This window comes from Mesoplodon densirostris, chromosome 3 (genome assembly GCF_025265405.1).
Source record: "Mesoplodon densirostris isolate mMesDen1 chromosome 3, mMesDen1 primary haplotype, whole genome shotgun sequence".
Classification (NCBI taxonomy): domain Eukaryota; kingdom Metazoa; phylum Chordata; class Mammalia; order Artiodactyla; family Ziphiidae; genus Mesoplodon; species Mesoplodon densirostris.
This window is the reverse complement of record NC_082663.1, coordinates 151705865-151730389: the sequence shown is the minus strand read 5'-3', so window position 1 is coordinate 151730389 and position 24525 is coordinate 151705865. Positions and strand designations below refer to the sequence as shown.

Here is a 24525-nt window from a genome sequence, read left to right as displayed (position 1 = left end):
TGAAGTAAAGGATGTAGAGTCCAGGGTCTGGGTCCCTGATGTGAAGTACGAGATCTAGCACTTGGGGTCCCATGTCTGAGGTCTGGGGTCCAGGCCCAGGGTCGGAGGTACGAGGTCCGTTGCCCCTCGCCCCACCGTGCCCCTGCCCCGCCCCCTCCCTCCTCCTAGCCCCTCCCCGGCCTCCTCCCTTCTCCTCCCTGCTCTCCAGGTCTCCCACCTCCTCCCCCCTCTTCTCTCCCCCTGCCCCGCCCCCTCCCTCCTCCTCCCCTCTCCCCCTCTTCCCCTCCTCTGCCCCCTCCTTTCTCCTCCTCCCCTCCCCCTCCCCGGCCCTCCCCCGCCCGCCCCGCCCCGCCGGGCGCCGCACCGACAAGATGGCGGCGGGTGGGAGCGGCGGGCGCGCTTCGTGCCCGCCGGGGGTCGGCCCGGGCGCGGGGGGCGGCCCCGGGCCCAGCGCCAACGCTGCCCCGGCCCCCGGCAACGCGGCCGCCGCCGCCGCTGCCCAGGCCCCCGCCGCCCCCGGGCCGCCCCCGCTGGTGTCGGTGTCGGGGCCGGGGCCGGGGCCGGGCGCGCAGGCCTCTGCGGGTGGGGAGCGGGCGGCCGAGGAGCCGGGGGCGGGGGCGCTGCTGCGCGAGCCCGTCTACAACTGGCAGGCCACCAAGCCCACGGTGAAGGAGCGCTTCGCCTTCCTCTTCAACAACGAGGTGCTCTGCGACGTGCACTTCCTGGTGGGCAAGGGGCTCGGCGCGCAGCGCATCCCGGCGCACAGGTGGGCCGCCGTCCCGGGACCCGCCGCCCCCCGGGGACCCAGCATCCCCGGGCCCAGCCCCCGCCAGCCCCCGGGACTCAGTCATCCCTGAGATCCCGCCACCCCTCCCCCCCGCCGGGGATACTCGCCACCCCCGGGGACCTAGTCATCCCCCAGGACCCGCCCTTCTTGGAATCCCTGCCGTCCCCGGGACCCCACCACCCTCAGGACCCCGTCGTCCTAGGACCCAACCCGTTATTCTTGGAACCCCTGCTGGTCCCGGGGACCTGCCCTCACCCCGGGACACCCACCATCCCTGGGACCCTGCTGTTCCCAGTAACCACCATCCCCGGGCCCTACCACCCCTAGGCCCTGTGACCCTGCCAGGCCCCCTTCCACCCGTACTTCCAGATACTGGCCGTATTCTGGTCCTGCGACCCCTGCCCCTCCACTCTCATCAGCGTCTCCTGGCTCTGTGACCCCTGACCCTGCCACCTTGGCCAGGATCTCTCAGACCCAGTGACCTCTTCCACCCCCAGCATCCCTGTGACCCCTCAGCCCCTGCCAGGCTCTCCAGGCCCTGCAACCCCCAGCCTGGCCAGCCCGAGGACCCCCAGACACTACCATCTCCCTCCATTTCCTCCTTCCTGCCCCAGTGACCTCTTCCCCCGAGTGCCCCATCCTTCTGGGGCTGAGACCGCCAGAGCCCCACCAGACTCCCACCTTGTGAACCCAGGACCCCCAGTGACTCCCAGCTCTGCGATCACCCAGCTCCGTGACGCCCCATCCCCCAGGCCTCCTTTCGAAAGGGGGGTGGGTGTTGGTCCAGGCCCCATCCCTCTGCCAGTCTCCAGGGTGCAGCCCCCAGACTCCTGGGTAGGGTGGGACTGATGTCAGCGTCCTGCCCACTGCTGGTTCCTCTGCCCCTGCTCGCTGGGGGGTGCTGGGGAGGGTTCTGTCTGGGGAGGGGGGCTGCAGGGGTTGTCACCACTCTGCCCGGAGTGTCCCCCAACCTGCTGTGAGGGTCCTCCCCACCTTTCTGACGTGTGGCCTTTATTTAACTTGTGCCTTCGAGATTCCTCTTTTTGGCTTTTCTTGGTTATTTATATACAACTGGGTCTAGATTCCTGTCCAAGGACGCTTCCAGGCCCGTGATGGGGTTCCCAGTACCTCCCTGCCCTGTGTGTGTGTTGCGGTCCTCCCCACTCTCCTGCAAGCTGTGAGTAGGGGGCCAGTTGATGTGTCACCTGTGAGCCCCCAGCCTCCCTCATGCCTTTCTTGTCCCACATTCCTGCTGTGTGGACCTCCCAGATCGAAGGGTTCTAGTTCTTTGTCTTTTCAGCCTTTGGGTTGTTATTTCATACGCATTGTTGCCATTTTACCTGCAGCGATCAGGTAGATGACTGTACCGTGAGTGACCGTGAACCCTGCTGAGCCTCAGTTCCCCCCACCTCCCCACCCCCCGGGACCTGGGACTGACCACTCAGACACCTCCTTCCGAGGGCCACAGGGAGGGTGGACCCTGTGACCCAACCAGGTCCTTATCACAGTGGCCCGGGGCTCATCCTCCATACGGGCTGGCTTAACGCATAAAGGAAACACCTCGCAGCCTTGCTGATGGAACACAGACAGGAGTGGGGAAAATTCCTTATACCGTGCGCCATGCTCCCGGGCTGGACCTAACTCCCGTCTCTGTCCCAGGTGGGCTGGATTTGGGGACTTGCTTGTAAAGAGTAGATTGGAATCCCACCTTGGGGGAACTCGGCAGATGCCACCTCAGCCAGGTGGTCAAGGTCGACCTCAGGGTGATGTCCTGGGGGTGTCAGGGTCCCCCTAGAAGGAATCAATGAGAAGGGCACCTCACCTCAGTGTGCGCCACCCCAAACTCTTAACCCCAGTGTAGTGGGTTGAATGGTGGCCCCCAACAAGGTGTGTCCACATCCTGACACCCAGAACCTGTGAATGGGACCTTATTTGGAAAAAGGGTCTTTGTAGATGTGATTAAGAGTTTCAAGAAGAGGGCTTCCCTGGTGGCGCAGTGGTTGAGAGTCTGCCTGCTGATGCAGGGGACACGGGTTCGTGCCCCGGTCCGGGAGGATCCCACATGCCACGGAGTGGCTGCGCCCCTGAGCCATGGCCGCTGAGCCTGCGCGTCCAGAGCCTGTGCTCCGCAACGGGAGAGGCCACAACAGTGAGAGGCCCGCGTACCGCAAAAAAAAAAAAAAAAAAAAAAGAGTTTCAAGAAGAGATCATCCTGGATTATCTGAACGGGCCCTAAATCCAGCAAGTCTCCTTATGAGAGACACACAGAGGAGAGACCGAGAGAAGATGGCCATGTGACAACAGAGGCAGAGATGGGAGGGACACACGGCCGCAAGCCCAGGACGCCTGGGACCCCAGAAGCTGGAAGAGGCTGGAGGGGGACCCTCCGGGGGGCAGCACGGCCCTGGGACACACTGACCTTGGACGTGTGGCCTCCAGAACGTGAGAGAGGAAATTCCTGTTCTTTCAAGTCACCCAATTTGCAGTAATTTGTTAGAGCAGCCCCAGGAAACCAGTACACCTGGTCCTATCGGAGAAAATACCAGATAAACCCAGCTTGGGGCCATGCTGCAGGACGCCAGCCGCCAGCCGGTCCTGGGAGGAGCCTGAAGACACAAGTGAAAGCCACGTGGGATCCTGGATGCGGGCCTGGGGCGGAGAGCATCCGGAGCTGGTGACTGGGGAGCAGGGCCGAGTCGGGGAGGGGCTCGTGCTAACTTTGAGGAAGGCCATGGGGTCTGGACCCACCATCTCCCGGGACCCAGGCTTGGGGTGGTCTCAGGCTGGGGCCGTGAATTCTGGGTACAGGGTGACCTGGGGCATGGGACACAGGACGGCCTGGCATGAGTGATGGCAGAAGGGGCCAGCTCTGGCCCCTGACAAGTTCAGACCTCATTCGGAGCCGCCCCCTGCCCCGTGCCCCAAGTCGGCTTAGCCCCACCCCCTCGCCCTGCACTGCACTGCTTTTTGACAGCTTTCTCCTTCTAACTTTCTCTGTGACTGCTGTCATTGGCTTCCTGTGAGCAGGATTATTATTTATTTATTTTTTTTGGCTGAGTCACAGCTTGTGGGATCTTAGTTCCCCAACCAGGGATTGAACCCCGGCACCTGGAGTGGAAGCGTGGAGTCCCAGCCACTGGACGGCCACAGGGTTTTGCTTCTCTCCGTCCTGCTAGGCCCAGGAAAATGCCTGGCACGGCAGGTGCTCAGGAAACCTGTGAGTCCACTGTCTACACTCGCGCTCGCAGGGCTCCCTCTGAGGAAATACCGAGCATTTTCAGGGTAGCACTGTGCACAAATCGGATGGACCCACATTAATATCTAAAATACCTTTATTCATCTATCACGGAAAACTTAGCAGTGCAGAGAAGTCCCAGAAGTGGAGCAGTCTGTGTCTGGGGTCCCTTCTCTTTCATCGATCTGTGTGTGCTTAGCCCAATAACACGTTTTTTGATGACTGTGGCTTTATGGTGGGTTTTGAGAACTGCCGTGGCTGTTCTTCCCAGTTTTACTCCGTGTCAAGACTTTTTTCAGCTCGTCTCACACACTTAACTCCTCCAGAATCAATCACCCATCCATCTGTCCCTCCCTGCATCCAACAGTCATTGAAACAGTGCTGACAGAAGACATCTCTTTCCCTGTCGGACTTACCTTCAGGTAAATTTGCACCAGCAAAGTTTTGTAAAGAGCCAGATAGTATATAGTGTCAGCAGGCCACACGGTCTCTGTCCCAACTGCTTAATTCTGGCATAGCAACACGAATGCATTAAGACAGAAATGAATGGGTGTGGCTTTGTGCCAATAAAACTTTATTTACAAAAACAAGCGGTGGGCCGGATTGAGTCCCAGGGCTGTAGTTGACCAGCCTCTGCCTCAGTGGTTCCTTACGATCTTTAGAATCAATTTATCAAATGCTAAAGGAATTTCCTGGAGGGATTGGTCTTTGCAAAGGTACAGGTTGGGAGAGCTGACAGTTTAGAATACAAAATATATCTGGGAACACGTTTATCCAGGGCATTTTTGTGAAACCTTAGGAAAGTTTTGTAGTTTCTTCAAATAGGTCTTGCACATATATTGCTAAGTTTCTGATTCGTTTTTTTTTTTTTTTTACAACTTTATTGGAGTATAATTGCTTCACAGTGGTGTGTTAGTTTCTGCTTTATAACAAAGTAAATTAGTTATACATATACATATGTTCCCATATCCCTTCCCTCTTGCGTCTCCCTCCCTCCCACCCTCCCTATCCCACCCCTCTAGGTGGTCACAAAGCACTGAGCTGATCTCCCTGTTCTATGCGGCTGCTTCTCACTAGCTATTTATTTTACATTTGGTAGTGTATATATGTCCATGCCTCTCTCTCGCTTTGTCACAGCTTACCCTTCCCCCTCCCCATATCCTCAAGTCCATTCTCAAGTAGGTCTGTGTCTTTATTCCTGTCTTACCCCTAGGTTCTTCTTTTTTTTTTCTTAAATTCCATATATATGTGTTAGTATACGGTATTTGTCTTTGTCTTTCTGACTTGCTTCACTCTGTATGACAGACTCTAGGTCTATCCACCTCATTACAAATAGGTAATTTCGTTTCTTTTTATGGCTGAGTAATATTCCATTGTATATATGTGCCACATCTTCTTTATCCATTCATCCGATGATGGACACTTAGGTTGTTTCCATCTCCGGGCTATTGTAAATAGAGCTGCAATGAACATTTTGGTACATGACTCTTTTCGAATTATATTTTTGTTTGTTTTTTCTCTGTTGTGAGTAATTTCTCCATTGTATTTTTTCTAGTTGGTTCTTGCTGGGAAGCTGTAGATTTTTTGCATATTTATTTTTATCTATTTGAACGATTTCTTTCTGAACCCTTCTTAGCATTAATAATTGCTCCACTGATTCCGTGGTCTGGCACTGTCCAGTAGACTTTTCTGTGATGATGGGATTGTTCTAGATCTATGCTCTCCAGTCCTAGCCACTAATCACTTGTGGCTGCTGAGCACTTGAATTGTGGCTCTTACAGCTGAGGAACTGAATCCTTTTGTTTTGTTTTGTTTTTTTGGACACACTGCGTGGCTTGCAGGATCTTAGTTCCCCAACCAGTGATTGAACCTGCGCCCTTGGCAGTGAAGGCAAAGAGTCCTAACCACTGGACCACCCGGGAATTCCCAAACTGAATCTTTTATTTACCTTAATCTTAATTTAGATTTACATAAGCCCCGAATTTAGAGTTTTAAGAGACAATCACGTTATGGGCAATTAATTTCTCATTCTCTCTCATATTTCTGCCTCATTTTTTCTGTTCTGATTGCATTTCTGACCACCAGGGCATTGTTCCGTAACAGAGGTGTTTTTCACAGTTCAATGTGATCATTGATACTGGTTTCTGACAAATTCTTTTTAATACAGTAACAAGTTTCTTTCCATCCCTTGTTCACTACGAGTTTCCATGAAGTGTGGGCATGGGATGTCATCGAGTGCTTTTAATGGATTTTGGTTTGTTTGATCTGACAATTGGCCATATAGAAAATTATGCATTTGTGTGACAACTGCCATAGCCCAGTTTGGGAGCACTTCTGTCACCCGCAGAAACCCCTTTCCCCACTTACCCTCAGTCCCCACTCCCACCCTGATCCCTGGGCAATCACTGACCTCCTTCTCTCTCTCTAGTTTTGCTCTTTGTAGAAATTTCATAGAATTAGAATGATAGAATGTGTAGGCTTTGGTCTGGCTTCTTTCACTGAGTGTGCTGTTTATAAGGTCCATCCACACCATTGTATCGGCAGTTCATTTCTTTCTATTGCTAAAGTAATTCATGTTACTGCTGAATTCCATTGCATGGATGGACCACGCTTTGTCCACTCATCAGTCGATGGGCATACAGGTTATATAGGTTATTTCCAGCTTTTCATTATGAGGAATCATACTGCCATGAACATTCCACATTCGTGTAGAAATTTGCCTGTGGAAGAACTGCTCCTTTTCTCTTAGGTGAATACCTAGGGGTCGCATGTTGGAATTACAGGGTAACGTGACATTTTAAGAAACTGCCAAACTGGTTTCCAAAGTGGCCGCCCCATTCCCCACCCCCCAGTGGTGCCCAAGGGTTCCAGAGTGTCTTTGGCCTCATAGGTGATTGGGAAATATTCCTTCCCCCTCTCCTTTCTGGAAGAGTTTGCATAGGGTTGGTATTATTTCTTCTGGGAGTGGGCTTTTCTGTGTGGGAAGATTTTTTAAAATATTTATTTATTTATTTGGTCTCACCGGGTCTTCGTTGCAGCAGGCAGGCTCCTTAGTTGCGGCTTGAGGGCTCCTTAGTTGCGGCAGGTGGGCTCCTTAGTTGTGGCATGCGAACTCTTAGTTGTGGCATGCATGTGGGATCTAGTTCCCTGATCAGGGATCAAACCTGGTCCCCCTGCATTGGGAGCGTGGAGTCCTATCCACTGCGCCACCAGGGAAGTCCCAGTGGGAATTTTTTTTTTTTTTTTTTTTTGGCTGCTTTGGGTCTTCATTGCTGTGCACAGGCTTTCTCTAGTTGCGGCGAGCGGGGGCTACTCTTCGTTGCAGTGCGCGGGCTTCTCGTGGTGGCTTCTCTTTGTTGCAGAGCACAGGCTCTAGGCACGTGGGCTGCAGTAGTTGTGGCACACAGGCTCAGTAGTTGTGGCACACGGGCTTAGTTGCTCCGCGGCACGTGGGATCTTCCCGGACCAGGGCTCAAACCCGTGTTCCCTGCATTGGCAGGCAGATTCTTAACCACTGTGCCACCAGGAAAGTCCCGGAAGATTATTAATGACTAGTTCACTTACTTGTTACGTGTTTGTTTAGATTTTCTCTTCACCAGTGAGTGATGGCAGTTTGTGTCTTTCCAGGAAGTCGTCCATTTTCTCTAAGTTGTCTTAAGTTGTTGGCATAAAATTGTTTCAAAGTTTTTTTTTTTAATCACCTATAGCGTCTGTAGTGATGTTCCCTTTTTCATTCCTGATTTTGGTAACTTGTGTTTTTTTCTCTTGGTCAGTCTAGCTAAAGTTCTAGCAATTGTTGATTTCCCCCCACCCCCAAAGAGTGACCTTTAGGTTTCATTGATTTGTCTCTATTTTCCCATTCCCAGTTTCATTAATTCCTGCCCTCACTTTTATTATTTTCTTCATTCTTTGGGCTCGATTTGCTCTTCATTTTCTAGATTCTTGAGATGGAAGCTGATTTTATTTTTTAAATTAATTAATTATTTTTTGGTCATGCCACATGGCTTGCGAGATCTTAGTTCCTCAACCAGGGATTGAACCTGGGCCCCGGCAGTGAAAGTGCCAAGTCTAACCACTGGACCACCAGGGAATTACTGGAAGCTTACCTTGCTGATTTTAGATCTCTATTTAATAGATATACACTGTTTACTTCTAAGCACTGTTTTAGCTGCATCCCTTACATTTTGTTTTTTGTTTTTTGTTTTTTTGTTTTTTGCGGTACGCGGGCCTCTCACTGTTGTGGCCTCACCCATTGCGGAGCACAGGCTCCGGACGCGCAGGCTCAGTGGCCATGGCTCATGGGCCCAGCCGCTCCGCGGCATGTGGGATCTTCCCGGACCAGGGCACGAACCCGTGTCCCCTGCATCGGCAGGTGGACTCAAAACCACTGCGCCACCAGGGAAGCCCTGCATCCCTTACATTTTGATGCGCCATGTTTGCATTTTTGTTCCAGTTAAGATCTTTTCTAATTTCCCTTGTGTTCCTTCTCTGACCCATGGGTTACTTATAAGTGTTGCTTCATTTCCAAATATTTGGAGATTTCTCAGAGGTCTTTCTGTTGTTGGTATGGAGTTTAATTCCCCTCTTTGGAGAACATGCTTTGACTGCTTTCAGTGCCTCTGAGTATATTTGTTTGGCCTTGCATGTGGTCTGTCCTGGAGAATGTGCCATTGCACCTAAGAGCGTGCATTCTGCCGTCGTTGGGCTGAGGGTTCCGTAAAGGTCGCTTGGCAGCGTTATTCAGTCTTCTGTGTTCTTGCCGATTTTGTCTGGCTGTTCTGTCAGTTGTGGAGAGTGAGGCATCAGAACCTCCAACCATCATTCTTGGATTATCTCTTTCTCCTTTAACAGTCAGTTTCTGCTTCGTGTGGTTTGGGACTCTGTTGTGTATTCATTTGTACTGTTACCTATCCCCATGTACTGACCCTCTGTTCACATGAAACGTCCATTGTTCAGTAATATTCCTCATCTTCACGTCTGTCTTGTCTGATATCTGTGTAGCCACTCCAGCTCTCTGGTGGTTTCCGAATGCAAGGTATGTCTTTCCCCATCTTTCTCCTTTCATCCCCTTTGTGTGTTTGAATGTGAAACTTCTGAGCCCGTGACGTCCACCTGTCCCATCTCTGGTGATGTGAGCCTTGGTCATGGGGTAGATTTCTCCACTGGATGTCACCAACGTCCCCTTGTAAATCACTCTTCCTGAGGGATACTTTGGGACTGTACAGACATCCCATTTCCCCTCCTGCTTTGCCCGCTGGTGTATGGTGGTTCCTGCTGGAAAGAGTTATTTACTCTAGCGTCTGCCATATGGTGATTTCCTATTTCCGTAACTCCCTCTGCATTTGTCAACTGGGGTTCTAGAAGAGCTGTCCCTTCTCCCTTACTCATCCATTCCTTCAGTTATATATTTATTTCATCATGGACTCACGGATATTTACTTTATCCTGTGGGTCATCATCCGGTGCGAACATTATTTTGTTGTTCGTATCGTCCCAGATTTGGCTCCCGTGTCCGTTCAGCATTTCCCCGTCATGTTGGAGCGTGTTTTTACTTTCTGGCGCCACAAGATACTCCAAGCTCATCTTGTCCTTCCCCTGCCCCAGCCCTGCAAGTCAGCCACTTCTCCAAGGAGCTCTGGTTCATTTTAGTGGAAAACGGTATTTAGAAACCAAGACTTGGGTGCTGGGTGTGCCCACTGCTGCTGGGGTGGTGTTGTTTAGAGACCTTTTTAGCAGGTAGAGCGAGGAAATGTACCAGCACACACACATCTCTGTTTATTTCTGTCCCTCCACCCGTCTGTCCATCTGTCCACCCATCCACCATCCATCTACCTGTCTAAAAGCCACGAGATCATCTTGATCGCTCTGATTTCGGTTCAGCCCTCCAGAATTTATTCCAGCCCCCCCCTCTTATCTATAACTGTTTTCTCCCACGATGAGGACCCTGGCTCTCATTCTGCACATGTCTACTTGGTAGCATAAACCTAGATATGTAGAGTAGTTTCAGAGCTGCTAACCCTCTCCTGTGAAAAATACTTTTACTAAGTAAAGCACAGTATTTGTATGCAGTTCATTTGGCCTTTAACCTGTTTCCCAAAGCTACTTAGCTGGTCTTTTCTTCCCTGCCCCTTCAGGGTAATATGTCATTCTTTTTTTTTTTTTTTAATTTTTAAATTGTGGTAAAATACATATACCATAAAGTTCACCCTCTTTACCCTTTTTTTTTTTTTTTTTTTTTGCGGTACGCGGGTCTCTCACTGCTGTGGCCTCTCCCGCTGCAGAACACAGGCTCCAGACGCGCAGGCTCAGCGGCCATGGCCCACCGGCCCAGCCGCTCCGCGGCACGTGGGATCCTCCCGGACCGGGGCACGAACCCGCGTCCCCTGCATCGGCAGGCGGACTGTCAACCACTGCGCCACCAGGGAAGCCCCTCTTTACCCTTTTTTTTTTTTTTTTTTTTTTGCGGTATGCGGGCCTCTCACTGTTGTGGCCTCCCCCGTTGCGGAGCACAGGCTCCGGATGCGCAGGCTCAGCGGCCATGGCTCACGAGCCCAGCCGCTCCGCGGCATATGGGATCCTCCCAGACCGGGGCACGAACCCGTATCCCCTGCATCGGCAGGCGGACTCTCAACCACTTGCGCCACCAGGGAGGCCCCTCTTTACCCTTTTTAAGTGCACAGTTCAGTGGCATTAAGCACCTTCACATTGTCGGGCAGCCATCCCACCATCATCTCCAGAACTTTCTCATCTTCCCAAACTGAAGCTCTGTCCGCATGAAACACTGACTCCCCCTCCACCAGCCCACCACCATCTACTTCCTGTCTCTGTGGATCTGACTCCCCCAGGGACCTCCTGTGAGTGGAATCAGACACTGTGTGTCCTTCTATGTCTGGCTTCTCTCACTGAGCATCACGTCCCCAAGGTCCATCCACTCTGTAACATGTGTCGGAATTTCCTTCTTCTTAAGGTAACTAATACTCCTTGTACGTATGGAGGGACCCACATTGTATTCATCCATCTTCTGTCCATTGATACTGGGTTGCCTCCACCTTTGGCCGTCTATGAATCGTGTCTCTGTGAGCACTTGTGCACAGGTTTTGTGTGGACGTGTGTGTTCGTTTCTCTCGGGTACACAACTTAGGAGTGGAACTGCCGGGTCAGACGGTAACTCCACGTTGAACCCTCCGATGAATCACTGGCCTGTCATCCACCGCGGCTGCACACTTTATGTCCCCACCCGCCCTGCACGAGGGCTCTGATTTCTCCACATCCGCAGCAACTCTTGTCATTGTCCAGATTTTTTATCCTAGCTGGCGTTTCCTAGTGGGGGTGAGGTGGTGTCTCATGGTGGTTTTGATTTGCCGTGTTCATCGTCATGTTTCTGAGGATGGATGGATAAGGGAGGGTGGAAGACTCCTGGCGGGAGGCCAGCGAGGGGCCGGCGGGTGGGGCTGTGGGGGGAGGAGCCTTGGAGATGTTCAGACCGCCTTCGACCCAGTGGCCTTGCCAGCCCTGGGGTTTGTCGCCGCGTCTGCCGAGGGCACTGAGGGTGCGTACAGCCTGGCATCCGGGGCTCTGCACAGACACACAGGCCCAGTTGGGCCGCCGCTTACTTCCTGCCAGTGAATCGTTGGGGAAAGTTTTCCCCGCGGGAGATCAAGATGCTTTGTTTAATCTAGAAAGAAAGGAGGAACAGGAAGACACTTTCTTTATGGAGAGTGTGCGTGGGGAAGTGCAGTGAGGCTCCAGGGGCCCAGCTGCGGTGGTGAATGAGCGGGGCTCCGAGGACGTGGTGGGGCAGAACAGGGCCTGAGCGACCTGGGGCGGCCAAAACAAAGCACCGCCGATGGATGGGCAAAGCCACCCAGATCTGTCCTCTCTCAGTTCTGGAATCCAGAAGCCCAGGATCAGGGTACTGCAGGGCCGCGCTCCCTCCAAAGGTTCCCGGGGAGGGTCCTTCCTATCTCCTCCGGCTTCTGGGGCTCCAGGCGTCCTGGGCTTGTGGCCGCGGCGCTCCAGGCTCTGCCTCCGTCAATACGTGGCCTCTCCCTGTGTGCTGGGTCCACATTTCCCTTTTATAAGTCATTGGATTAGGGCCAGCCTGGATTTGGGTGGCCTCATCTTAATAAATGGCATCCGCAAAGACCCTGTTTCCAAACAGGGTACCATCCTGACGTTCCAGGTGGACATGACTTTGGAGACACTGTTCACCCCACTACACTCACACTCGGTTTCCACCTGGCCCCCATCTCTGGCCTGGCCTTTGGGGTGCCGTAGAGCCCTGGGCCAGATTGGGGACCAGACAAGGGCCTGGCGGGGCCGGGAGCACCAGTCCACGATGGAGGAGTGGGTGGGAGGCGGGGGGGGGGCGGTTCTTTTCGCGGAGAGTAGGGGGCTGCCCAGGTGGGGCTCGCTGGGAGCGGTGGGAACGTCCCCCGGGCACTGGGCAGAGGCCGGGAATCGGGCTGTGGCTGCCGACTCCAGCGGTTCTGCAAGGGGGTGGCCTCTCAGAGCCCTGCGTGTGTCACCTTGGGGACCCCGGGAGGGGCTGCGACGTGGGGCCTTGCAGACCCAGAGGACAGGGGCTCTGCAGGGGGCAGGCCTGGATCTCGTCCCCCGCCATCTCTGCCGCCCCGGGGTAGGCTGTCGTGGGGCGGGCCCTGGGGACCACGGGTGCACAGCACAGTGGGCGCGTGACGCCAGGCTGAACCTGCAGGCCCCCGTGGCCACCCACGTCTGGATGCTCCCTTGGCCTCCACGCCCTTCCCCACGGACTCAGCCCGATTCAGGCGACCCCGCCAGGCCTTCCCTGATCCTGCTCCCTCGCAGCCCTGCGTTCTCCTTCCTGCCGCACTGTCAGGCTGTCCATGCCGTGGACCCGTGGCTGCCTTCCTCCAACAAGGCCAGGGTCTCAGTGCCCACAGCCCCAGCACGGGGGCCGTGTGTGTAGAGTAAGGAGGGAGTGATGAAGGAGGGGGTGAATGAGGGAGGCAGGGAGTGGTTGAGTGAGTCAGTGGATGAATGAACGAAAGGATGGAGTGAATGACGAATGAATGAGGGAGTGAATGAATGAATGAATCTGGGTGAGCCCATGAGTGAGTGAAGGAATGAGTGAGTGAATGAATGACGGAGGGAGGGAGTGGTCGAGTGAATGAATGATTGGGTGAATCCGTGAATGAATGAATGAGTGAATGAATGACGGAGGGAGGGAATGACGGAGGGAAGGAGTGAATGAGTTGCGTGGGGAGGGCATGAGCTCTCTGCCATAAGCCATTCAGCCCCTGGGGAGATGATTTCGCTTCTCTGGCCTCTGTTGCTACTCATCCACATGCACTGCCTTCTCAGTCCTCAGGGCCCTCCTAACGGAAGCATCCAGGGCAGGATGCTCTGGGCACAGCATCTGCTGCAGGTGCTGGCTGGGGTGTCACTGCTGTGGGGACACTCGCCTTCCACATCCCGGGGCCCCGACAGCCCCCCGGGCTCGGGTGGTGGGGACCGGTGGGCCTCACAAAGGGTAACTGGGTCTTCTCTGACACAACAGGTTCGTGCTGGCCGTGGGCAGTGCTGTCTTTGATGCCATGTTCAACGGGGGAATGGCCACCACGTCCACCGAGATCGAGCTGCCGGACGTGGAGCCTGCTGCCTTCCTGGCACTGCTCAAGTAAGACTTTCCAGGTCCTTCACGCTCTGGGGGGAGGGACAGACACACCTGATGTTTGAAAAAAATAGAGCCCTGGTGACATTGCCTCCAGAGCCCCCAGCTCCCTGGAGATTTCTAGAACTCACCTCCCCAGTGAGGGGTGGGCTCTGAACGCCCCCCCATTTTCATTTTTGTATTTTTAATATCAAGATGTAATTGGCATACCATACAACTCACCCATGTGAAGTGTACAATTCAATGACATTTAGTATGTTTACAGAGTGTGCAACCATCACCTCTAATTCCAGAACATTCCATCACCCCCAAAGGAATGGCATCCCCCTCCCCCAGCCCCTGACAACCAGGAACCCACTCTCTGTGTCTGTGGATCTGCCTGTTCTGGATGGTTCCCATCAGTGGAATCACACACCGTGTGTCCTTCTGTGTCTGGCTTCTCTCACTGAGCATTGCGGTTCCAGGTCCAGCCACGCTGCAGCGTGTGTGAGTCCCTAAGTTTTCATCCTTTCAAGAGTTTTTGAAGAAATAGCCTAATGCAAGAATTTTAAATTCCACCTATATTTTTTCTTCCTGGGTTTCAAATTTTTTCTCAAGGACTTTAAAACAAATATAGTGGATGTTGGGGGTGGGAGTGCCGCCCACAGATGGCAGCTCCACCGAGAAGGAGGCCTGCGAGCTCTCTGGAACTAGCATACACCCCTGCTCCGCGGAGCACCGTCCGGAAACCCTGGGTGTAAATGGTCTGGGTGGCTTGAAAGGTTATCCCAAACAGTCAAGACAGCTCTTCAGATGGGGAGCTTTTTTTTTTTTTCCCCTTCTGATTATAAAAATGGCATTGGCTCACAGAAAGAAAGAGAGAGAAAGAAAAAGGGAGGGAGAGAAGAAAAGAAGAGAAAAGAAAGCATAAGGAAGAAAATGGAGTGAACCTGTCTAGCCTCTCAGCACCATGGGCGGGGCCTTGGCTGGCCGCTCCCATTCATATCAGGTCCCATTTATATCACGTGCTCACAGCACCCCTCCCCACCCACTGTGTCATCATCTCCTTTTTTCCTCTGGTGTCTGCAGGGTGTAAACTGGTTCCCTTCAGCTCCATCTAACAGTGTTGAATCCTGTGGGCTGATCACAGCACTTTGTGGAATAATCTCACTCCTCTGTCTTCAGGCAACTTTTCAGATGGTTCCTCAGACCAGGGGCCGCAGGCTGCCCCTGGGTGGGTGGGAGGGCAGGGGCTCTGTCTGCACAGCTCCCCGCCGACATTGCAAAAGCAGCCTGGAAGGATTTGTAAACTGTGGGCAGGGCTGTGGGCCAAGGAAACTTTATGTACAAAATAGGGGACAAAAGCACGGTGAGATATCACTTCACACCCACCAGGGTGGTTATTATTAAAAAAACAAACAAACAAAACGACTTGTCTCGAGGAGGTGGAGAAATTGGGACCCTCGTGCTTCTGGTGGGAATGTGAAATGAGGCAGCCACTGTAGGAACAGTCGGACGATCCTCAAAAGCTAAACATAGAATCACTGTGTGCTCCAGCAATCCCATTCCTGGGTACATCCCCCAAAGAAGGGAGAAGCGGGGGCTCGAAGAGATATTTGCACACCCGTGTTCACAGCAGCTTGATTCACAACAGCCAAAAGATGGGAACACCCCCAAGTGTCCATGAACAGTTGAGGGATGAACGAGGTGTGATCCATCCACACACTGGAATATTACTCAGCCTTCAAAAGGATTCTGGAATTCAGTAACACATTAAAAGGATCATACACCATGGTCAAATGGGATTTATTCCAGGGCTGCAAGGATTTTTCAGTATCCGCAAATCAATCAGCGTGATACACCACATTAAGAGGTTGAAGAATAAAAACAATACGATCATCTCAATAGGTTGCAGAAAAAGCTTTTGACAAAATTCAACACCCGTTTATGTCATAAAGGATTCTGGCAACTTCCCTGGTGGTGCAGTGGTTAAGAATCCACCTGCCAATGCAGGGGACACGGGTTCGAGCCCTGGTCTGGGAAGATCCCACCTGCCACAGAGCAACTAAGCCCATGCGCCACAACTACTGAGCCTGCGCTCTAGAGCCCACGAGCCACAACTACTGAGCCCACGTGCCACAACTACTGAAGCCCGCGCACGTAGAGCCCATGCTCCACAACGAGAGAAGCCACTGCAATGAGAAGCCCGTGCACTGCAACAAAGAATAGCCCCCGCTGGCCGCAACTACAGAAAGCCCACGCACAGTAATGAAGACCCAATGCAGCCAAAAATAAATAAATAAATAAAAATTAAAAAACCCCAAAATTCTGACGCTTGCCCCAACGTGGATGGACCTTGAGGACATGATGCTTAGTGAAATAAGCCAGATGAAAAAGGACAAATACAGTGTGAACCTACTCACAGGAGGTCCTAGAGGAGTTACATCCATAGAGACAGGAAGTAGATGGTGGGGGCCAGGGGCTGGGGGAGGGGGAGTCAGGGGACAGAGTTTCAGTTCGGGAAGATGAGAAAGTGCTGGAGATGGATGGTGGGGATGGTTGCACAGCAATATGAATGTACCTAATGCTACTGATAAAAATGGTTAAAATGGTAAATTTTATGTTATGTGTATTTTACCATAATGTAAAAAAATGAAAAAATGTAAAAGTCATATCTATAAAAGAAAATCAAGACCCCAAACAGGTGACAGGTTGCAGTTAGCCAAACCCTGCCTTAGTCTAAAGTTGGTGAGATGTGGGGTGGAAGGCTATTCTCTCCGTCTCCCTCCCCATCCCTGTGTCTCTCTGTCTCTATATCTCTCCTTGTCTCTCTCTCCCCGTATCAACTTGGGTTTTGGTAACCAAGCTGCTCCCCCGAGAGGGTGGACACTGTCTCCACTGGCATGTGAAGGGCTCACCCATCTCCCCGCACATGTCTTGGCCTGTCCCATTACCAGGTCCCCCTCAGCACTGCTGACATTAGTGGTCATTCTGTCCCTGACCCCGCCGGCCGCTGCTGTTAGGGCTTCCTGTGCGTTCGCAGGGGAGTGAGTCCCAGGAGGCGGGGGGCACCTTCCAGGAACTTGCTCTTTGGGCGGCTCCCGGTTGGGCTCCTCCACCCCCCCACCCCGTGTCCATGGTGCCCGTGGACGGACACTTGGGTGGTTTCGCGTGGATCGCGCTGCTGTGAACATGCGTCATTTCTCTCAGACGCAGAGGCGTGAGCTGCGCACCCAGGGCCGCCTCTGAGGCGCTCCCACCAGACGGACCAGGGTTCTGATTTCTCACCATCTCCCAGTGGTTTTGTAATCGACCCTGACTTCTGACCCACATACAGAGTCGGGCCGATGGCGGGTGGTCAACACGTCCGGTGTCTGCGATTCCGGCTGACACTTCTGGTCCCGTTAGTGGTCGGGCATGGCAGCCGGCTGTGGCCGGGTCGGGGGGTGTGGAAGCCTCTCCTTGTCCGGGGGCAAATCCCGTGCTGCCCACGGAGGAGCCGGACAGAGGCCCACCTGCTGTGTAGACTCGTTTCCAGGGTTGGCCTGTGGGCACTCATTTTCCTGGGTAACTGCCTTTGCGGGGTCACGTTCACAGGTCAGAGGGCGACCGATGCTAATTCGGTTGGTTCCTCGGGCCAGGCCGGTGGGTGGGGGCTGGGCGGCTGTCCTCATGACGCCGTCCGCTCCTCCCCCCCACCCCAGGTTTCTCTACTCGGACGAGGTTCAGATCGGGCCTGAGACGGTCATGACCACGCTGTACACCGCCAAGAAGTACGCGGTGCCCGCGCTCGAGGCCCACTGCGTGGAGTTCCTGAAGAAGAACCTGCGGGCGGACAACGCGTTCATGCTGCTGACGCAGGTACGGGTCGGGCGTGCAGGTGTGGGGCGAGGGGCACAGGGGGCGCGGCGAGGGCGCAGGGACAGGGCTACGGGTCAGGGCGAGGGCGCAGGGGCAGGGCTGCGGGGCGGGGCGATGGCGCAGGAGCAGGGCTGCGGGGCGGGGCGAGGGCGCGGGACCCGCTGGGGAGCAGGTGCTCTGGGTCTGCGCAAGGATGCAGGTGCGTGGGTGAGAGTAAGGACGGCGGGGCAGGGGAGGACGGATGGGGGAATTTCGGAGTTTAGGCGCCGCTTAACTCTTGCGCCCGGCTTAGTGTCTCCCTCACTTCGTCCTGCCCTGTCCCTGCCCCTGGTGGCACTGCGGTGTTTCCCTGGTCGCCTCTTGTGCAGTGCACCTTGTTGGCAGGCCGGCCTCACGACAGTCATTTGCTAAAGGCTTCCCGTTGGCGTTTTGGTGCCCTTGTGCAGAGCTCAGGTGTGGGGGGAAAGGCGTTCCGTACTAGGTTTCTTGGAAGGGGGGACCCTTTGGGGTTGTCCGGTCTGATGGGCTGCGGCGGTCCTGGACCACTGTGGGGGCTGGGAGCCTGGCGGAGACGGGGCAGAGCCCGAGTGTCATCGTGGCTCCACAGACCCCTCGCTGAGGTGGCACCTGGGCCTCGGCCCCGTCTGCTGAGTTGCTCTCAAGGGCCAGAGCTTGGACGGTCGGGTCGGGGGGCCGGCTGCTCCCGGCCATTTGCTGAGACCTGCTGCCACGTGGGCTGTCCTAGCCTCTTAGCCAGGCCCCAGGCAGAGACCGATGCACCGGGGTGTGAGCGTTGAGCTGCCCCACAGGTTCTCCGTCCCCGGCCCGTGTGCGAGTTCTCGGACGGTCAGAAGCACAGCCCTGCCGCGTCCCACGCGTCCTCTTGGCCCTCTCCCCTGGGCTCCTGCCTGCCCCAAAGGGCGACTGGGCCCGCCTCCAGCCTGAACCTCTAGGTGCCCCAGCTTTCGAGGTGCAGGCCTGACCGCCCCCGCCCCAGGCAGTGGTTACTGAGATGAGAGCCCGTGAACCTCAAGAAAGAAGATCCCTCTGGCCCCTCGGCCCGGGACTTGAAATCCGTGCCCAGTCTGGAGCCAAGGTCCATCTGGCTGGGTGTTGACAGGCTCTCTCCCCCGCAGGCGAGGCTTTTCGACGAACCGCAGCTCGCCAGCCTGTGTCTGGAAAACATCGACAAGAACACGGCCGACGCCATCACTGCAGAGGGCTTCACAGACATCGACCTGGGTAAGGCCACAGGGCTGGGGAGGGCTCGGTGGTCACATGCGTCCCGCTGCCTGCCCCACTCTGCGGCTGCCCGAGGGCCGTGGACGGCCTGGCCGCGAGCCGGTCAGAGGTCATCCCCGAGGCCATGGAGGCCAGCGCTCGCTGATGGCCCCTCCCCTTGCAGACACGCTGGTGGCCGTGCTGGAGCGGGACACCCTGGGCATCCGCGAGGTGCGCTTGTTCAACGCTGTCGTCCGCTGGTCTGAGGCTGAGTGTCAGCGGCAGCAGCTGCAGGTGACGCCCGAGAACAAGCGGAAGGTTCTGGGCAAGGCGTTGGCCCTCATCCGCTTCCCGCTGATGACCATCGAGGAGTTTGCTGCAGGTAACGGTCAGGGGGCGCCTAGGGAATGCTCAGGAGGGGCGTGACCCCAGGGACCCTGCTGCGTGTGACTCAGTCCCATGACACTCGGCCCGGCCACAGCGGGTCGGGTGCTGGCTGTGTCCATGCGGGAGCCTGGACTGGCTCGAGAGGGTGAAGCTGGAACGACCCCCAGATGCCGACCCTCCCGTCCCAGCCTCTCCCACCCCCCCCGTCTCGGGTGTCGACACGCACGTGTCCGAATGTACCAGGCCCCTGAGGGTCCCGCCTGGGGCTCAGGTCCTGGGAGCTGGGCTCTGGTGCCCGCGTCCTTGACAAGCCCCATGAAAGGATGGGTGGTGTCTGGGACTGTGGGCCGCTGCTGCCGGGCCTGGACTTGGGCCCAGGTGGGGTTGGCCCTGACCCTGCCTCTCGCGCTGGGGGCACGCTCGGGTCTTGGGGGTGTGCACCAGCGGCAGCGGTGGCCAGCTTGGTGACCCCTCCCCTGGGCCTGGGCCTCCCCTTCATGTCACTCTCATGGCCGGTGCCGACCACGGTCCTGGAGCCAAACTGGCCTGGAAGGTTCTGGACGGGGCTCCGTGATGCAGCCCCGTGGCGGGTGCACCGCTGTCCTGCCTCTCCCCGGTCCGTGCTGCCCCTGCTCCCACCCAGGCTTAGGGTTGCCAGATTTAGAAACAAGAGCAAACAATTTTTTTTAGTGAAAGCGTGTCCTGTGCAGCAGCTGGGAGACACTTATCCTACAGGTCAGCCCTCTTTGATCTGAAATCGAGACTTGGCTGGGTGTCCTGCATTTTATCTGGCGGTCCACGGTGTTCCCTCAGTGCTGGGGCGAAGCCTGAGAGGCCGTCTCCACACTGGGGGTCACTCATCCCTCAAACACTTAGCACCTCCTGGGTACCTGGCCCGGGCAGCACAGTGGTGACCGAGGCAGCCTGGGCACTGCGGACGTGGGGCCGGGTCCTCCTCTGGGGGGGGCTGTCCTGGGCACTGCGGGGGGTGGAGCAGCCTCCTTGGTCCCACCCCCTCGATGCCAGGAGCACCCCTAGTCTTTTTTTCTTTTTTAACAGTATGAGGGCTTTATTTTTTAATATATTTATATATTTATTTATTTATTGGCTGCATTGGCTCTTCGTTGCTGTGCGCAGGCTCTCTCGAGTTGTGGCGAGCGGGGCTCCTCTTCCTTACGGGCACAGGCTTCTCACGGTGGTGGCTTCTCTTGTTGCGGAGCACGAGCTCTACGCGTGCGGGCTTCGGTAGTTGTGGCTCGCGGGCTCAGTAGTTGTGGCTCACGGGCTTAGTTGCTCCGCGGCATGTGGGATCTTCCCGGAGCAGGGCTCGAACCCGTGTCCCCTGCATGGGCAGGCGGATTCCTAACCACTGCGCCACCAGGGAAGTCCCAGCACCCCTAGTCTTTTTTTTTTTTGGCTACGCAGGCCTCACTGTTGTGGCCTCTCCCGTTGTGGAGCACAGGCTCCGGACGTGCAGGCTCAGCGGCCATGGCTCACGGGCCCAGCTGCTCTGCGGCATGTGGGATCTTCCCGGACCGGGGCACGAACCCGTGTCCCCTGCATTGGCAGGCGGACTCTCAACCACTGAGCCACGACGGAAGCCCGCACCCCTAGTCTTGATCACAGATGTCCCCAAACAATGCCCAGTGTCCCCTGGGGGGCAGGATGCCCCGGGTGAGAGCCCCGAGCTATAGTGTTGAGCTGTCCCGGCCTGAGACACCTGTGTGAGCCTTGCTGGACCCCTCTCACTCCAGCCCCGTTTGCACCCCCGAAACCACTCTCCTCGTAGGCCACCTGGCCGCCAAATCCCCCGGGGTCTCAGATCTCCTAGAAGCGCCATCCCCTCACCCTTGGCCCCCTCGCCACTCCTCCCACGACGGGCCCCCAGGCCAGAACAGCCCACCACCCCTCAGCTTGCAAGCGCCTGGGATGAGTGTGTGTGTGTCCAGGGGTTGTGAGCTGGGCCTCTGGCCTTGTCCATCTGCAGCACGGCCTGCGAGGCTTCAGCTCTTTGTCACTCAGTGTGTTGTAGAGAATTCTCCTGCCTCTTATGTTCCACTTGAAATTACAAGAATGTAGAGAGACGTATGGAAAAAAAGCTCCCCCAAAGACTCCCCTGGCTCAGTGTGTCACAACTGAGGTCTGATGTATTTTTCTTTCTGTATTCTGTATGCAGAGATGTAAAAAAAAATGGTTAAGATCTGTATTCACTTTTATTTATTTATTCATTCATTTTTGGCTGTGTTGGGTCTTTGTTGCTGCGCGTGGCCTTTCTCTAGTTGCGGCAAGTGGGGGCTAACTCTTCATTGTGGTGCGCAGGCTTCTCATTGTGGTGGCTTCTCTTGCTGCGGAGCACAGGCTGTAGGCGCGTAGGCGCAGTAGTTGTGGCTCGCAGGCTCTAGAGTGCAGGCTCAGTAGTTGTGGCGCATGGGCTTAGTTGCTCCGCGGCATGTGGGATCCTCCCAGACCAGGGCTCGAACCCGTGTCCCCCGCATTGGCAGGATTCTTAACCAGTGCGCCCCCAGGGAATCCCTGTGTTCACTTTTGTATCTTACTTGCTCTCGTGATCCATGGAGATCTCTTGCTCAGACCTCTGTGCCTGTGAGCTGTTGGGGCTGTGGGCCGGGTTGTGGCTGACCTGTGGCAGAAATGAGCTCAAAGCTGGTGAATGAGTGATTCTTGTAAAGCGAGGGTGGTGCCATAAGGCCTGCATTAGGCGCCCTGTCCCGGTGCAGGTGGCGGGCAGGGGCGCGTACAATCCTTCAGCACCTCCCGTCCGCCCCACACGCTGCCCCCCGTCACCGGCTCATGGCTACATCCAGGCCCCCACCTCCAGACCCCTCTCCGACTCTGGGCCTCTCTCTTGGGGGCTGGCATCCCCACCGTCTGTGTAGGTGCCCGGGGTGGACAGGCAGGGTGGCGGGTGCTCCATGGACCAGGAGTGGTCCCCTGGGGTGGTCCCAGTGGAGGTTGGGAGGCCTGGGGCAGTGAGGGGGATCTTGCCCGATTAGCCAGCAGCTCAGAGCTTTGGCCCCATGTCTGCTTCGGACCCTTCCCCAAACGCGGCAGAAGGGCCATCCCCCCGCGGGGGTGGTTGGACCGGTGACGTTCTGCAGAAGAAAGATGCTGAGGAGTTGAGAGGCTGGGTGCCATGCTTTCCAGTGTCTTCTGCGTGCTCGGGGTCTGCCCAGCCTTCCCTACCCGCCCCTGTGCCCTCAGGGCCCGCACAGTCGGGCATCCTGGTGGACCGCGAGGTGGTCAGCCTCTTCCTGCACTTCACCGTCAACCCCAAGCCGCGCGTGGACTTCATTGACCGTCCACGCTGCTGCCTCCGCGGGAAGGAGTGCAGCGTCAACCGCTTCCAGCAGGTGGAGAGCCGCTGGGGCTACAGCGGCACGAGCGACCGCATCAGGTAGGTGCAGGCTGGGCGGCACGGGCCGCGAGCACAGCGGCGGGGGGTGGGGGGCTGGGGTCCTCTGTGGGGAGGGGTGGGCACTGGACGGTCGAGCTAGCTCAGCATCTCCCTCCTCTGATGGGTTCAGGTTCTCGGTCAACAAGCGCATCTTCGTGGTTGGCTTCGGGCTCTACGGCTCAATCCACGGCCCCACCGATTACCAAGTGAACATCCAGGTACCGCTCGCCCCAGGCCCTGCCCCTCCACAGCCCTCCTCCCACCTCTTCCCTTCTTTGTATCCCTTCCCATCCCACCCCGTCCCTCTCAGTCAAGGGTCTGCTCGTGTTTCCCCCAAGGTGGCACGAGTGTTCTGGAGTCTATGGGACCCAGGACGATGCCTCCCCACTCCTGCCATTGGCCTCCTTCTTGCAGGTCACGGGTCGGACCCCCTGCTGCAGGGCCTGGAGGTGGGGCTCAGCCCTGGGGTCCAGGCTCCTGGGGGTGGGCACAGGGGCAGGGGCGCCAGAGTTAGCTGTGCCTGGCTCCTGGCCCACAGATCATCCACACAGACAGCAACACGGTCCTGGGCCAGAACGACACAGGCTTCAGCTGTGACGGCTCCGCCAGCACGTTCCGAGTCATGTTCAAGGAGCCGGTGGAGGTGCTGCCCAATGTCAACTACACGGCCTGCGCCACGCTCAAGGTGTGCCCAACCCCAACCCTAGCCACGCCCCACCCCACCCAGGACCGAGACCCCAGCCCTGATCCCTGAGCTATAGCTGGGACCCCGACCCTGATGCTGGTCCCTGAGCCATACCCGGGACCCTGACCCTGACCCCTGAGCCGTGCCCGAGACCCCAACCCTGAACCTGACCCCTGAGCCATACGTGGGACCCTGCCTCCCAGTCCACTGCCCACCGTGGGGCTAGGAGTGCGCAACCCTGCGTCGCAGCCATGGAGGACCTGCTGCCCGCGCTGGGTCAGGATCCTGCGCCCTCTCCACACGCAGCACATCCATCCTGACCCACCGGGCCCCACCCCGCAGGGCCCGGACTCCCACTACGGCACCAAGGGCCTGCGCAAGGTCACCCACGAGTCGCCCACGACTGGGGCCAAGACGTGCTTCACCTTCTGCTATGCGGCCGGGAACAACAATGGCACGTCCGTGGAGGACGGGCAGATCCCTGAGGTCATCTTCTACACCTAGGCTGCCCCGTCCCATGCCACGCCCACTGTTCCCCCTGCCTTGGTCCCGGGCGCCAGGAGGGCTCCTCTGTTCCGAGGTGGTGGATGGGCAGGGCAGCAGGAGACAATCCCTCAGGACTCGGGGGGCAGGGCCGGCCTGACCCTGTCCTGAGCCGAGGGTCCGCCTGCTGCCCCTGCAGTTCATGGTCGCCTGACCAGCTGCCTGACCGTAGGATTCGTGTAGGGTGTTGCCTGTTTGTTTCAGCTGCACGTGGCAATGCATCTTGGATTCCCGTTTCTCTGGTAGGAGACCACGTACAGGGCCCCTCGTGGGCCTGGGTCCTGTGTTCCTCTGTTCTGTTCCCTGGGGACACTCAGACCACCTTGACCCACCCCTAGGACATGGGCTTGAGCCCTCCCGAGGTCCTGCAGGCCGGCTTCCTGCCAGGCCCAGGCCCAGCCCGTGGGCCCAGTGAAGGACCATCCCTGTCCAGCCCTCCTGGACGGCCCCTCCCAGCCCCTGCAGCTGTGGACATGGGTGGCAGACCCTGTCTGCCTGGGAAGGGCGATGCTGCGGGCCACACAAGGGGGCCGCATCCCAGCTGGCCCACCTGCACATCCTGTAGCCCCACTCCCGGCCCCCAGTGAGCACTCTGCCCAGAGGTGCTGGAGGGCACAGCCCCTCCCTGACCCCCAGGTACTGTCCCCTCCCCACCCCCATGCTTCCACCTGGAGCCTGTGTCCTCCCCGAAGCCATGGAAGGTGTGTCCTCACACCACACCCCAAAATGTTTTTTTTTTTTAAATAAAGGAAAGAAATGTA

At 56.5% G+C, this 24525-nt stretch overlaps 1 protein-coding gene across 1 annotated transcript; it reads left to right on the top strand.

Moving 5' to 3' along the window:
- The first annotated feature begins 356 nt into the window (after window positions 1–356).
- On the top strand, window positions 357–24525 carry BTBD2 (BTB domain containing 2). The gene is made up of 9 exons (XM_060094676.1): window positions 357–766; window positions 13563–13682; window positions 17360–17516; window positions 18653–18758; window positions 18922–19119; window positions 22344–22536; window positions 22667–22754; window positions 23075–23221; window positions 23564–24525. The coding sequence occupies exons 1-9, from the start codon at window positions 372–374 to the stop codon at window positions 23723–23725; spliced, it is 1566 nt and encodes a 521-aa protein (XP_059950659.1). The 5' UTR covers window positions 357–371; the 3' UTR covers window positions 23726–24525.

What these genes read in the sequence shown, in the direction of transcription:
- BTBD2 (XM_060094676.1), top strand. Translation starts at nt 372, where the DNA reads ATGGCGGCGGGTGGGAGCGGCGGGCGCGCTTCGTGCCCGCCGGGGGTC. An exon ending in CAGCGCATCCCGGCGCACAG is followed by an intron (nt 767 to 13,562) that starts GTGGGCCGCCGT and finishes CTGACACAACAG; the next exon opens with GTTCGTGCTGGCCGTGGGCA. An exon ending in GGCACGAGCGACCGCATCAG is followed by an intron (nt 22,537 to 22,666) that starts GTAGGTGCAGGC and finishes TGATGGGTTCAG; the next exon opens with GTTCTCGGTCAACAAGCGCA.